We start from the raw sequence: 13,636 nt of genomic DNA, 5'->3' as shown, positions 1-13,636 counted from the left end.
TCCTCTACATGTGAAGACAAAACTGGGAACTTGCCCAACATCAACCGCATCACAAGCTTTGAAACTAGCAAGCAAATTCTGTGAAGTGTTCCCCAACAGCAATCACCAACAGTTCACCTTCCCCAGCAACCCGTCAGCCTCTGGTCAGCTCCCGTCCCACCTCTTGCCCGGCGGGGTCAGGGTCCCAAGGCCAGCAGGCAGGGAAGGCCCCCACCTCCACTCGGCGCCTGCCCTGCCTAGCAATGACTGGCTCCCTCCCACCCCTATATGCAAACGCCGGCTTACTTGGAATTTCCTTCTGGTTTTGACACAGTTTTTCCAAAAATACCATTCGTCTCTCCCCTGATGACAGAAGTTTCTGGTAAAGATGTGTTCACTACTGTAGAATAGTACTGAGAGGCCAGGGACCACTAGCTGGTAGGCACTCCCAAGTATCACCCTGAAGTGAGTGAGCCTCCCAGGGAAGGCTGCATGTTTAGAGCAGGGGAGTCAAGGAGGAGAGACCCCCACACACCAATTGTAAAGCGCTGATCCTGTTTATTTGGCAGGAAAAGGAGACAATCCAGCAGCCCAGGAGGGACAGGTGGACTTAATCCTCCTCCTCGTCGTCTCCAGCCCCAGCCCCACCCTGGCCCTTCTTGGCGTTCTTCCTCTTCACGCGGCCTGGGCGGCCACCCCCATAGGGAGAGCGCAGAGAGAAGTCAATGTGCTTCTGGGAATCCAGGCGGACAATGAAGGACGGGATGTTCACCACCTGCTTGCGGACCCTGGAAGAGGTGACAAGGTGAAGTGGACTGGAGGAGAAACGGACGCTAGCTAACCCCAGCTACGGCACCACTCTTTCCTCTCCACCCACCCCGTGAGGCTGCCATGGCTGCAGACACCAAGGCGCTGCAGGAAGGGTGCACCTGATCCTATGTGCACCCTTCGGGGTTTTAGGGTATCACCTTAATCCCCAAAAATGCTTCAGATGAGCTTCTCAACCCCATTTTATAGGAGAAATCTGAAAGTATCCCACCTAAGACCACAAAGCAAATGAGATGGCCATGTAAGAGCCCCCAAGTTCCGAGTCTGAAATATTGTGAACCCCACGCCTGACACTGAGCTGTATTACCACGTGCAGCAGCAATGCCCACAATAACGGCAACCCGAGGCTACGTCTCTGACGAAAGCACTGACACACAAGGCTCTGCCTACGGCTCACAGGGTTAGTGAAGGGCTGGGGCGAAGATTCTAAATGCAAACATCTTGCCCTCTTTCTGTACAGCTCCTCCCCCTCAATGGTGCCACATTACAGAAAGGGCACACTGAGTACCCAGAACGCAGTCATGGATCGGGGTCTGGAATCAACTTCACAAGCGAGCCAGGAGACAGCTGAACCCACCACCCAAGCGAGGTGAGGCTGGTTCTCTCCCTCCACTGGGGACACCAAGAGCTGTTACCTGTCCAGCTGCCCACATGCCTGGCAGAGGCCTTCACAAGGTGTACGGCTAGAGCCGCAGTGACCCTTGCGCTGGGCTATTGGGGCAAGAGGCTGCCCCAGCTCCCTGGTGAGCTGTGTGCAAGGGTGAATCTGTACCCTCTGGGTGAGCTCACACCCATCACCTCCGAGGGCTGCATAGGAGATAGGGACAGCAGGCTTAGTGAGGGCAACCATCAGAGGGGCAGGTGGAGGAAGATTCAGGTGCCCATCTGAGGTGGTACCTGATATGGCGCTGGCGGATCAGCACGCGAGCGTGGTGGATGGACTTGGCCAAGCCCAGCTTGAAGACCTGGGTCTGCAAACGTCTCTCTAAGAAATCCTCTATCTTCAGGCCCAGGATGTAATCCAGCTTCATCTTGCCCTCATCCAGCACCCCAATGCGGACCAGCCGCCGCAGCAGGGCGTTGCCTGGGAAGAGTGGGAGGAAACACTGATTCAGCCTTCTGACCTCAGGCTTCTTGGGTTCAAATCCTGGCTCCACCTCTTGGTAGCTCCATGCCGCGGTGGTGAGGCACAAGTAGTACAGCACCAGTCACTGTGACCCATGTCACTGTCAAAACCACCCTACGGGCTGGGAGTGGTGGCTCACACCTGTAATCCCAGCACTTTGGGAGTCCGAGACGGATCACTTGAGGTCAGGAGTTTGAGAGACCAGCCCGGCCAACATGGTGAAAGCCCGTCTCCACTAAGATTACGAAAAATTAGCCAGGCCGTTGGCGCACTGCCTGTAATCCCAGCTATTCAGGAGTCTGAGGAAGGAAAACTACTTGAACCCAGGAGGCGGAGGTTGCAGTGACCTGAGATGGGGCCACTGCACTCCAGCCTGGGCAACACAGTGAGACCCTGTCACAAAACAAAACAATACAAAAAACCAAACTACCCTATGGTTGTCAGGTCATCATTCATAGTAAACTGCAGGTGACAGGAGGGCAAAACACACCTGCCTCGTCATCTGAGCGCACAACATCCCTCGCTCCACATTCTTAGCAAGAGTAAAGGAAATCATCTCCTTACAAGGACTCAGTCTGCAAAAGACCAAATGCAGCTGCTATTAAGCTACCACCACCGTAACAAAGCACAGTGCTGAAGAGTTCATATCCTCAGCCCAGAAAGCTCTTCTGATTAACCAGATGTGAGATTGAATCACATCATCTACACCTTTTAAGGAGAGAAAAGTAATTTCTAACACTAGAATTTTTCCAGCTAAGTACATGTCATTCATTTTACTATTCTGTACGAAATTTTCCACCAAAAATATATCTAGTATGTATATAACCTAACAATGCACTGCATAAAATATCCAACAGATGCCAGCTACTACACCTTTCTTCCAACCCCAGGCTCAGGACGGCTTGCTCCTTACCCTGTCCAAAGCCATGGCTTCTAGCTAATACTCTGGACTGCCCTTGCCCACAGCCCCAGGGCCCTGGGGGCAAACGCCATCCCCTAGGCTCTGGCTCACTGCTATGATCCCACACGCGTTCAGCAAATCAACTGCCCCTTGACTGGGGTAAACACCTCAACCTTTTTTCCTTATGTGCACTTTTATAAAAAGTGGCTCTTACTAGTTACAGCAAACCATTCAAGCAAGCTTTCATAAATAGATCCACATGCATCAGGCACTTCTGATATTCCTGGCACTGTTACCCTCCCAGCAAAGTTTGAAAGAAAGCTAGCTCACTTCGTGAGGACCCAAAGTTTTCCCAGTAGGGAGCAGTTACAGGTAGGGAGAATCAAAATGGAAACACCAGCTGTGTGCATTTCCAGCATCCTATGTCATACTATGGCTTCAATTTTTGTTCATTTTTAACACTCAACATCAGAGGATATTTAAACACCTGAATATCAAAATACAAAAACATGTCCAAAAGGCGATGAAAATGAGTTTGGGATCATTTACCTCTTTGGACACTTCACGCCTTTTTGTCTTTACATTAGAAAATAGAAACTTAAGCCACACACAGTACCTTATGCCTGGCCTATAAACCCAGTATTTTGGGAGGCTGAAGCAGGAGGATCAGTTGAGTCCAGAAGTTTGAAACTAGCCTCTGCAACATAGTGAGATCGCATTTGTACCAAAACAAACAAAAAAGTAAAATTAGCCGGGCATGGTGGTACATGGTGGATTGTGGTCCCAGCTACTAGAGCTGAGGAGGATCACTTAAGCACAGGAGGTCCAGGCTGCAGTGAGCCACGACCATGCCACTGTGCTCCAGCCTGGGAGACAAAGTGAGATCGTCACCATTAGGCAAAACAAAGGCATGATTTTAAAAAAATGTTTCACATTTATTATCATTTTTGAGACAGAGTTTCGCTCTTGTTGCCCAGGCTGGAGTGCAATGGCGTGATCTCGGCTCACTGCAAACTCCGCCTCCCGGGATTCTCCTGCCTCAGCCTGGGATTACAGGCATGCACCACCACGCCCCGCTAATTTTGTATTTTTTCAGTAGAGACCAGGGGGTTTCTCCACTTTGGTCAGGCTAGTCTCAAACTCCCAACCTCAGGTGATCCGCCTGCCTCTGCCTCCCAAAGTGCTGGGATTACAGGCATGAGCCACTGCACTCAGGCCCACATTTATTAAACCATCTATCTCCTGAAAAAGAACAGGAGAGTCAGCCACAGGCAAAACCTTTAAGTATGAAGACAATAGTTTTCAACAGCACAATAAACCTTACTCCTTCAACAAAAGCATGTCCTACTGCTGAGGCTCCGCTGGGCCAATGCACCAAGAGAATTTAAAATGCTTTAAAAATGCAAACCAGGGAGGACCTCAGTGGGAAACAGGTCCTTGTCATCATACAAGGCAGTTAGGTATTACAATGCCTTCATTTCTGATCTGAAAAATGAACATGACTCCTACATTTCTTCACAGTTGTGCTGGGGGGGGGGGGGGGGTTGGGAGTTCGTGTTGTTTTGTGTCTCGCTGTCACCCAGTGCAGTGCCGCAGATCTTGACTCACTGCAATCTCCGTCTCCCAAGTTCAATCAATTCTCCTGCCTCAGCCTCCCAAGTAGCTGGGATTATAGGCACACCACCATGCTCGGTTAATTTTTGTATTTTTCGTAGAGATGGAATTTCACCATGTTGGCCAGGCTGGTCTCAAACACCTGACCTCAAGTGATCCGACCACCTCGGTCTCCCAAAGTGCTGGGATTACAGGCATGAGCCACCACGCCTCGCCTCTATCTGTTGATTATTAACTGCCAGCCAAATGTTGGCGGCTGTTCAGTCTTAACAGACAAGACTCAGAATCTCGCTAGTCACACATCTTAGTGGGAAAGGCTGGATCTGAATCAAGGCAGGATTACACCAAAGAGCAAACATCCAAGCTCCTCCTTCCTGTCCCTGACTAGGCTAGATGGCTTCATTTACTAGAAAGTGTACTCACTGAACAGCTGTGTACCCCTTGGGAATTTTCACTTCTGCCTTGGAAAACCACAAATAACCCTCAGACACCTGCACCGCTTTCTCACATGACTGTAAGTTTCATTGCAATTAGGATCTATGTCCAGAAAGTCCTCCCTAAAACCAGAACCAGCTGTAGCCCACTCCCCACAGAACCCTGGGATGAATTCCCACCCAGCATCAGTATCTATGGGGGAGGGATCTCCAGCACTTTCATGAGATTGTCAACGGGGTCTACAAATTGACGAAAAGAATGAAAGGGTCAGGTGTGGTGGCTTACACCTGTAACCCCAGCACTATGGAAAGCTGAGGTGGAAGGATCACTTGAGGTTAGGAGTTGGAAACCATCTTGGGCAACACTGCAAGATCCTGTGCCTATTTAAAGAAAAAGCTTCTAACATCTGCAAGCCTGGGACAAACTGTAATAATCTGTGGCTAAACATGCTCCAGGACTTTCTCAACGCCTAACATGGATGACCACTCTCATGCCTAACAGTCAGGGCTCAGGTGTAGAGACTGCTTTTCACCATAAATCATGACTACCCAAACTCAGGCAAAAGCAGCGTCTCAGGATATACTAATGCCAATCTTGGTCATGCCAATCCGCTGTAGAAAGCACTCCAATAACACCGCATCTCAGAGTAGATTTTAAAACAAGATGGTTAAGATGGTACATTTCCAAGTTAATGTATATTTCACCACAATTAGTAAAGTAAGCCTAAGTCTATGTGATCTGCATGCCCTCCTAAAATCATCACCTGAAATGCTGTTCCCTGAGACATTTTACAGATTCTCTCCTGTTCAGGCCTTTGCTAAATACCACCTAAATGTCCTTGACCAGCTTAATAAAACAAGCACCAGCCTGGGCAACATGGTGAAAACCCATCTCCACTAATAATAGAAAATTAGCCAGGCTTGGTGGCCCATGCCTGTGATTCCAGCTACTTAGGAGGCTAAGACAGGAGAATCGCTTGAACTCTGGAGGCGGAGTTTGCAGTGAGCCAAGATTGCGACAACTACACTCCAGCATGGGCAATAGAGCGAGACTCCGTCTCAAACGTAAAATTAGGCAGGTGTGGTGGCGTGCGCCTGTCTGTAGTCCCAGCTACTTCGGAGGCTAAGATAGGAGAATTGTTTGAACCCAGGAGGCGGGGGTTGCAGTAAGCCGAAATTGCGCCACGGCACTCCAGCCTGGGCGACAGAGCAAGACTCCGTCTCAAAAAACTAAATAAAACGAGAAAACTTAATTAAAAAAACAATAAACCAAGCAAATGTGCAAACCCTGTTATCACCATCACTTAGCCCAGAAATTCCACTTCATAGTCTACTCTCATCCACTAGCAAACAGGCCACATAAACAGAATTGTTTTGAGACATCATATAAAGATATAGACGGGTGCCCAAGTGTGCCAGGCCTATTTTTAGCTCTGGTCATTACTAAACTGAAGGTCCAGTAACTGGGCAAAAAAGCCACACACCTAAGAAACAGTGCAAAGACTGATCCAGATGCACTTTTCCTACTCCACAAGTGCCACTAAAAGTTAAAAGGCTGGCTCCATTTATCCAATGACACAACTCTCATCACTGGAACAGAGGCAGCAGAAGGGAGAATGAACCTCACAAGCCCTGCACCCCATCCCTCTGCTGTGGACTCCCATACGCACCTTCGAACAGACGCCGTGGGTCCTTCTCATCAAGCGTCAGCAGTTCCCGGGCGGCCTTGCGGATCTTGGCCAGGGTAAATTTGACCCTCCAGACCTCACGTTTGTTCCGGAGCCCATACTCGCCTGGTGGGGAGAAGGGGGTGGACAAGTGTAGTCCCACGTACTGGCACAAAAACTAGACTGGCAGCTTTGGATACACAAAACCTTCCTAAACCACGAATAGTACCAAATTTACGGGACGGACTAGATCGAGTACATGGGCGCCTTCATCCACGTGCTAACCGCCTCCCGGAAGCCTTGGCCACTCACCGATCAGCTTCAGCTCTTGGTCGAGACGAGATTTCTCGAAGGGTCTCCGCGGGGTCACATAAGTTTTGCGACAAACCCAGCTTCGGGCCACTGGCATGTTGGCTCCGCTTCCCCGTCTGCGCCTGCGCGGGAGAGAAGCGTGAGCGTAATGGCTCCACACGGAGCCTGCGCAGTCCCACAACTACGCCAAAACCTCGCGGAGCCCAGATCCGATCTCGCGAGAATAACCTCCAACGCTCTCATAGTATCTGCCCCCACAACCGTGCTGCACTCCCGTTCAACCAACCTGCTCTGTTCCCTAACGTCTTTAGCTTACTCATGGAAACTCGGAAGGCCCGGGCCACCATCCAACCCAAACCCTAGAGAAAAAGCACACCACCGCACCTCACCTGAGCGAACCACCCGGTCACTGAGAAAGAGGCGCGCAAGCGCCACGGCTGCGCTCTTATAGTAACGCCGGCGTCTCGTGACGTTATCACGCACCACGCACGTCAGAGCCAATCAGAAGAGGCGTTGGCTGGCTGAGAAGCAGTGGAGACGTGAGGCTGGGTTAGAGCGGCGTGCTAACCTGGGAGGACTAGGTTTTTACCGGCCAGGGAGTGGAAACCTGAGAAGTAGGGAGAACCTTCCTTCTCCGCCCCTGGACGGTGGTTTTTCTTTTTCTTTCTGAGACAGGGTCTCGCTCTGTCGCCCAGGCTGGAGTGCAGTGGCGTGATTTCGGCTCACTGCGGCCCCGACCAACCTCTCGGGCTCGAGCGATCCTCCCACCTCCTCCCCAGTAGCTGGGATTACAGGCACACGCCACGACGCCCGGGTAGCATTTTTTTTTTTAACAGTCGGCGTCTTGCCATGTTGCCCAGGCTGGTCTTGAACTCCTGGCCTCGAGAGAGCCTCCCGCCGTGGCCCCCCCAAAGTGCTGGGATTACAGGCGTGAGCCACCGCGCCCAGCCGAGATTATTTCTGTCACTAACAATAATGTGGCATTCTGGAACGCTTTCTATGTGCCACATACTGTTCTAAGAATTTTAAATGTATTTACTCAATCTTCAATACATACTTACAGAGCACTCTCAGAGAAGTTGCCTCCCCCCCCATGGTACTATTATCAATAGCCACTTAAGGGGTATTAGTACTATTATCAGTAATTTATTTCATTTTTGAGACGGAGTTTCGCTCTTATCACCCAGGCTGGAGTGCAGTGGTGCGATCTCGGCTCACAGCAACCTCCGCTTCCCGGGTTCAATCGATTCTCGTGCCTCAGCCTCCCGAGAAGCTGGGACTACACGCGCCCACCACCATGCCCGGCTAATTTTTATATTTTTAGTAGAGACGGGGTTTTGAACTCCTGGTCTCCAACGCCTGACCTCAAGTGATCCACCCACCTCAGCCTCCCAAAGTGCTAGGATTACAGGTGTGAGCCACCGCGCCTGACCTAGAGTTCTCTTTTTATATATAGTCTGGTTATTGTCTGTCTGTACACCCATCTCTCCACTCCGAATGCGATGGTCGTCTCCACAGCTCGTGTTCTTCAGTTGTCTTCCCTACGCTGCTGCCTCGGCAGTCACCATCTCCTCAGGAAGCAGTCCCACCCGCCCCTTTCTCTTCCACGGCATCCACACCATCCGGATGCCTGGATTCAAATGCCACGTCACCACTTGCCAGCTGCAGCGCCTTCGACAAGTTTCTCAATCACTCTGTGCCTCAGCGTCCTCTGTAAAACGGCGAATGATGGTAGTGCCTACCTCATAAGCTTGTGAGGATTAAGTGAGAGGCTATCCAGTGTTTAGGAGAGTGTCTGGCATAAATAAAGCGCCTAGTGTTAGCTACCATCGTCATTATTGTCATCTGCATTGTACTTCCATATCTTACAAACTACCTTGTTCAGTTTTATGGGTTTTTTGTTTGTTTGTTTTGTTGTTTTGAGACGGGGTTTTGCCATATTGCCCAGGCTGGTCTTGAACTCCTGGACTCAAGTGATCCACTCGCCTCAGCCTGCCCAAGTGCTGGGATTACAGGTGTGAGCCACCATGCCTGGCCAAATTTTATGCATTTTTGTATCTTGAACACGCGTATATTATTCATCTGGAAGGGGGAAACGTGGAAGGAAAAAACTTCCATAAGTTTTCACTCCCTTCAGGATGAAGTCCAAGCTCCACAAATTCCAGGTGCCTCGTGATTACAGAGATGCTTTTATAATGGTGGTTGAAACTGTAGGTTCTCAAGTCTTAAAAAAGATCTGCGTTTGAACCTCAGCAGTCACTGACGAGCTCTTGATCTTAGGCAAATTAGCCTCTTCAAGAGTGCTAAATGGGAGAAAGTAACAGGACTTTCCTCATAGGGTTTGATGATTTAGAGTAAAAAAAAAAAAGAAAGAAAGAAAACCAGCCCAGAGTCTTGTGTACTGAAGGTGCTTAATATCTTAACACAGCTGACTCTGTACAGTCTGGGGGCGAGGGGCACTGACCCCCAGCTCAGCTGAAAACCTCCATATAGGCTGGGCGCGGTGCCTCACGCCTGTAATCCCAGCACTATGTGGAAGGCCAAGGCTGGCGGATCAACCGAGGTCAGGAGTTCGAGACCAGCCTGGCCAACATGACAAAACCCGGTCTCTACTAAAAATACAAAAATTAGGCAGGCGTGGTGGCAGGTGCCTGTAATGCCAGCTACTTAGGAGGTTGAGGCAAGAGCATCGCTTGAACCCAGGACGTGGAGGTTGCAGTGAGCCGAGATCGCACCACTGCACTCCATCCTGGGCGACAGAGCAAGACTGCCTCAAAAAAAAAAAAAAAAGAAAGAAAATCTGCATATAACTTTTGACTTCCCCAAAACTTAACTACCAGGCCAGGCACCGTGGCTCACACCTGTAACCCCAGGTGGGATTTGGGAAGCTGAGGTGGGCAGAGCACTTGAGCCCAGGAGTTGAAGACCGGCCTGGGCAACACGGCAAAACCCAGACTCTACAGAAAACAGAAAAATTAACTGGGTGTGGTGGCATGTGCCCGTAGTTCCAGCTACTTGGGAGGCTGTGGTGGGAGGACTGCTTGAGTCAAGGAGGTTGAGGCAGCAGTGAACTAAGATCATGCCCCTGCACCCCAGCCCAGCTGGCAGAGCAAGACACTGTCTCAGGATTTAAAAAAAAAATTACTCGTAGTTGACTGGAAGCCTTACCAATAACATAGTCAATTAACACATATTTTATACGCTATATGTATTATATTCTGTATTCCTATGATGAATTAAGCTAGAGAAAAGAAAATATTGGCCAGGTGCGATGGCTTATGCCTGTAATCCCAGCACTTTGGGAGGCTAAGGTGGGCGGATCACCAGGTCAGGAGATGGAGACCATCCTGGCTAACATGGTGAAACCCCATCTCTACTAAAAATACAAAAAATTAGCCGGGCGTGGTGGCAGGCACCTGTAGTCCCAGTTACTGGGGAGGCTGAGGCAGGAGAATGGCGTGAACCCAGGAGGCGGAGCTTGCAGTGAGCTAAGATCGCGCCACTGCACTCCAGCTTGGGTGACAGAGCGAGACTTCGTCTCAAAAAAAAAAAAAGAAAATATTAAGAAAATTCTAAAAAAGAGTACATATATTTACTATTCGTTAAGTGGAAGTGGATCATCATAAAAGTCTTCATCCTTGTCTTCATTCTGAGTGGGCAGAGGTGCAGAAGGAGAGGAGGGTTTGGCCTTGCTGTCTCAGGGTGCCAGAGGTGGAGGAGGTAAAAGGCAAAGCAGGAGAGGCAGGCATGCTCTGTGTCACCTTTACTTTTCTCAATCTGCATAAAAGTGGACCTGAGCAGTTCAGACCCATGTTGCTCAAGGGTCAACTGATGAGATCTGGCCTCACCCTGATCCTCTTCAGAAGCATGCTCCAGTCATATGGCACCGGGCCCTCTTCCACAAACCCCTCATGCTTCCTCCTCTCTCTCTCTCTCTCAGGCTGGAGCCCTCTAGCCCTTCCTCTCTGAAAGGAGCACGGGTAATATAAGAGGAACCCTTGGTTTCCATCATGGGTTGCTAAGGACCAGCTGGGCATGCTTGGGGAGCTGAATTCCTTTCCTTTTGTACAAGTGTAATAAAATCTAATTATGCCCCATCCATAGGACGCAAAACCATGTAGCTGTTGGCAAAAATGAGACAAGCCTGGGCATATCCAGTAAGCAAGATGCAGAAGTGTGCATAGTATGCTACAATTTTCATTAATAAAAATGACCTTAACGTATGTATATTTATTTAAAATATGCTTAGAAAGCCATGTAGGAGAAATTATAATTTCCAAATTGTCTCAGCCCTGATTTAAAAATTATACTTTAAGCCACTCATTTATTTAGCAACAATGTATTGACTGCTTACTGTGTGCCAGGAACTGTCCTTGGACCTGGGGATACTGCATGAACAAGGGTAAATAAAACAAAAACCAAAACCAAAACCTTGTCCTTAACTAGAAACAAATGCCAATCACCTGGTGAATGGATAAATAAAATGGGGTTATGTCCATGCAACGGAATATCCAGCAGTAAAGAGGAACAAAGCTGGCCGGGCACGGTGGCTCATGTCTATAATCCTAGCACTTTGGGAGGCTCAGGTGGGCGGATTGCCTGAGCTCAGGAGTTCGAGCCTGGGCAATTATGGTGAAACCCTGTCTCTACTAAAATACAAAAAATTAGCCTGACGTGGTGGCAGGCGCCTGTAATCCCAGGTACTTGGGAGGCTGAGGTGGGAGAATCGCTTGAACCCACTTGAACCCAGGAGGCAGAGGCTGCAGTGGGCCGAGATTGTGCCACTGCACTCCAGCCTGGGCAACAGAGCAAGACTCTGTCTCAAAAATAAAAATAATAATAATAATAATAATAATAATAATAAGCAAGGAAGAGGATGCACATGGCCAGTTCATGAGGAAGCTGCAAAGTAGGACCTTTGAGTTTTACTCTGAGATGGAAAACTCCAGGAAAGTTTTAGACAGAGCCGTGACATGGTCTGACTTATCTTTTAATACGATGATTCTGGCCGGGCGCGGTGGCTCACGCCTGTAATCCCAGCACTTTGGGAGGCCGAGGCAGGTGGATCACGAGGTCAGGAGATCGAGACCATCCTGGCTAACACGGTGAAACCCTGTCTCTACTAAAAATACAAAAAATTAGCCAGGTGAGGTGGCGGGCGCCTGTAGTCCCAGCTACTAGGGAGGCTGAGGCAGGAGAATGGCGTGAACCCGGGAGGCGGAGCCTGCAGTGAGCCGAGATCATGCCACTGCACTCCAGCCTGGGCGACAGCAAGACTCCGCCTCAAAAAAAAAAAAAAAAAAAAAAGATGATTCTGGCTGCTCTGTTGAAAACAGACGATAGAGGGGCAAGAATGGAAGGCAGGGGATGAGTTAGGAAGCTATCAATATCAAATGAGCCATGGTTTGGTTTTTCTAAGATACTGGCAGTGAAGGTGGAGGGTGGGGCCAAACTGTGGATCCACAGTGCTTTGAACATGGCACCTATAGAATCTGTTGACTGACAACATGTGGGGACACCAGTCACAAAAGCTTTTTTTTTGTTGTTTGTTTGTTTTAAATAGAGATGAGATGAGGTCTCACTATGTTCAGCCAAGGCTGGTCTCAAACTCCTGAGCTCAGCGGCTCAACTGATCTTCCCACCTTGGCCTCCCAAAGTGCTAGGATTACAGGTCTGAGCCACCACATCTGGCCACAAGAGTTTTAAATGAGGAACTTCTCAGAGGAGAGACTCATGACAGAGGTAATGAGACTTCTAAGTACTTTGTTGTGGAGAGGAGAAAGGGTGGAGAATAGACTTACGAAGCCAATTATGAAGCAGGCACAAAGAAGAGAGTATTGGCCAGACAGGGGTTAGCGTCATTTTTTTTCTTTTCTTTTTATTTTTTTGAGATGTAGTTTAGCTCTTGTTGCCCAGGCTGGAGTGTAGTAGTGCGATCTTGGCTCACTGCAACCTCTGCCTCCTGGATTCAAGTGATTCTCCTGCCTTAGGCTCCTGAGTAGCTAGGAGTACAGGCGCATGCCACCACGCCTGGCTAATTTCTTTTTTGCATTTTTAGTAGAGATGGGGTTTCACCATATTGGCCAGGCTGATCTCAAACTCATCTGCCCACCTCAGCCTCCCAAAGTGCCGGGATTACAGGTGTGAGCCACCACGCCTGGCCCAGTGTCATATTTTAAATTAATCTAAACTTACAAGAAATTGAGATTCTATGAAGTCTGTTTACTGGGAATGGCAAGAAAGAGGGGAGATGGGAGTCTCTCTAAACCTATTCTGGTTCCAGAGGCTGCTCAATTCACACAAAAAAGAGAAAGAATGAAACGTGGGGGGAAGAAATTAAAGAACTAGAGGTGGAGACTTTCAGCCCCAGAATTTTACCATGTGGAAGTTTTTGTTTGTTTTTGTTTTTTTGAGACAGTGTCTAGCTCTGTCGCCCAGACTGGAGTGCAGTGGTGTGACCCTGGCTCACTGCAACCTCCACCTCCCAGATTCAAGTGATTCTCCTGCCTCAGCCTCCGGAGTAGCTAGGATTACAGGCGCCCGCCACCACGCCCGGCTAATTTTTGTATTTTTCATAGAGGCGGGCCATGTTGGCCAGGATGCTCTGGAACTCCTGACCTCGTGATCCGCCCGCCTTGGTCTCCCAAAGTGCTGGGATTACAAGCATAAGCCACCACGCCCAGCCTCACCATGTGAATGTATTACACTGACAAAATAAACGTGACAAAATAAAACTGCACATTGATAAGATAAAGGTGTAATTATTGGAATAGTG

The 13,636-nt window shown here is 49.2% G+C and overlaps 1 protein-coding gene and 1 long non-coding RNA gene across 6 annotated transcripts; one reads left to right on the top strand and one right to left on the bottom strand.

The window, feature by feature from the left end:
• Positions 1 to 517: 517 nt before the first annotated feature.
• Positions 518 to 7,399, bottom strand: RPS9 (ribosomal protein S9). Of its 4 annotated transcripts, XR_010132056.1 has the most exons (6): positions 7,251 to 7,399; positions 6,862 to 6,983; positions 6,553 to 6,675; positions 1,705 to 1,891; positions 1,443 to 1,614; positions 636 to 767 (listed from the first exon to the last, which is right to left on the bottom strand). XR_010132056.1 is itself a non-coding variant. In XM_004061414.4 (5 exons), the coding sequence occupies exons 2-5, from the start codon at positions 6,956 to 6,958 to the stop codon at positions 590 to 592; spliced, it is 585 nt and encodes a 194-aa protein (XP_004061462.1). In that variant the 5' UTR covers positions 6,959 to 6,983; positions 7,251 to 7,399; the 3' UTR covers positions 518 to 589. The 4 variants fall into 4 exon arrangements, 3 of the variants coding, with proteins under 3 accessions (XP_004061462.1, XP_018870346.1, XP_063557705.1); XM_004061414.4 differs by lacking the exon at positions 1,443 to 1,614 and having other exon boundaries at positions 518 to 767; XM_019014801.3 differs by lacking the exon at positions 1,443 to 1,614 and having other exon boundaries at positions 518 to 767; positions 7,246 to 7,383.
• Positions 7,329 to 8,696, top strand: LOC134757703 (uncharacterized). 2 transcript variants are annotated; one of them, XR_010132058.1, is made up of 2 exons: positions 7,329 to 7,400; positions 8,318 to 8,696. It is a non-coding gene; the product is annotated as an uncharacterized lncRNA (long non-coding RNA). The 2 variants fall into 2 exon arrangements; XR_010132057.1 differs by lacking the exon at positions 7,329 to 7,400 and adding an exon at positions 7,470 to 7,957.
• Positions 8,697 to 13,636: the final 4,940 nt, after the last annotated feature.

The sequence above is a fragment of the Gorilla gorilla genome, chromosome 20, assembly GCF_029281585.2.
Source record: "Gorilla gorilla gorilla isolate KB3781 chromosome 20, NHGRI_mGorGor1-v2.1_pri, whole genome shotgun sequence".
Lineage (NCBI taxonomy): Eukaryota > Metazoa > Chordata > Mammalia > Primates > Hominidae > Gorilla > Gorilla gorilla.
This window is presented reverse-complemented; position numbering and strand designations above follow the sequence as displayed.

Coding starts and splice junctions, on each gene's coding strand:
- RPS9 (XM_004061414.4), bottom strand. CDS start 6,958: ATGCCAGTGGCCCGAAGCTGGGTTTGTCGCAAAACTTATGTGACCCCG. Junction 6,676..6,861: donor CCAAGAGCTGAAGCTGATCG/GTGAGTGGCCAA, acceptor TCTCCCCACCAG/GCGAGTATGGGCTCCGGAAC. Junction 1,892..6,552: donor CCCACGGCGTCTGTTCGAAG/GTGCGTATGGGA, acceptor CACTCTTCCCAG/GCAACGCCCTGCTGCGGCGG.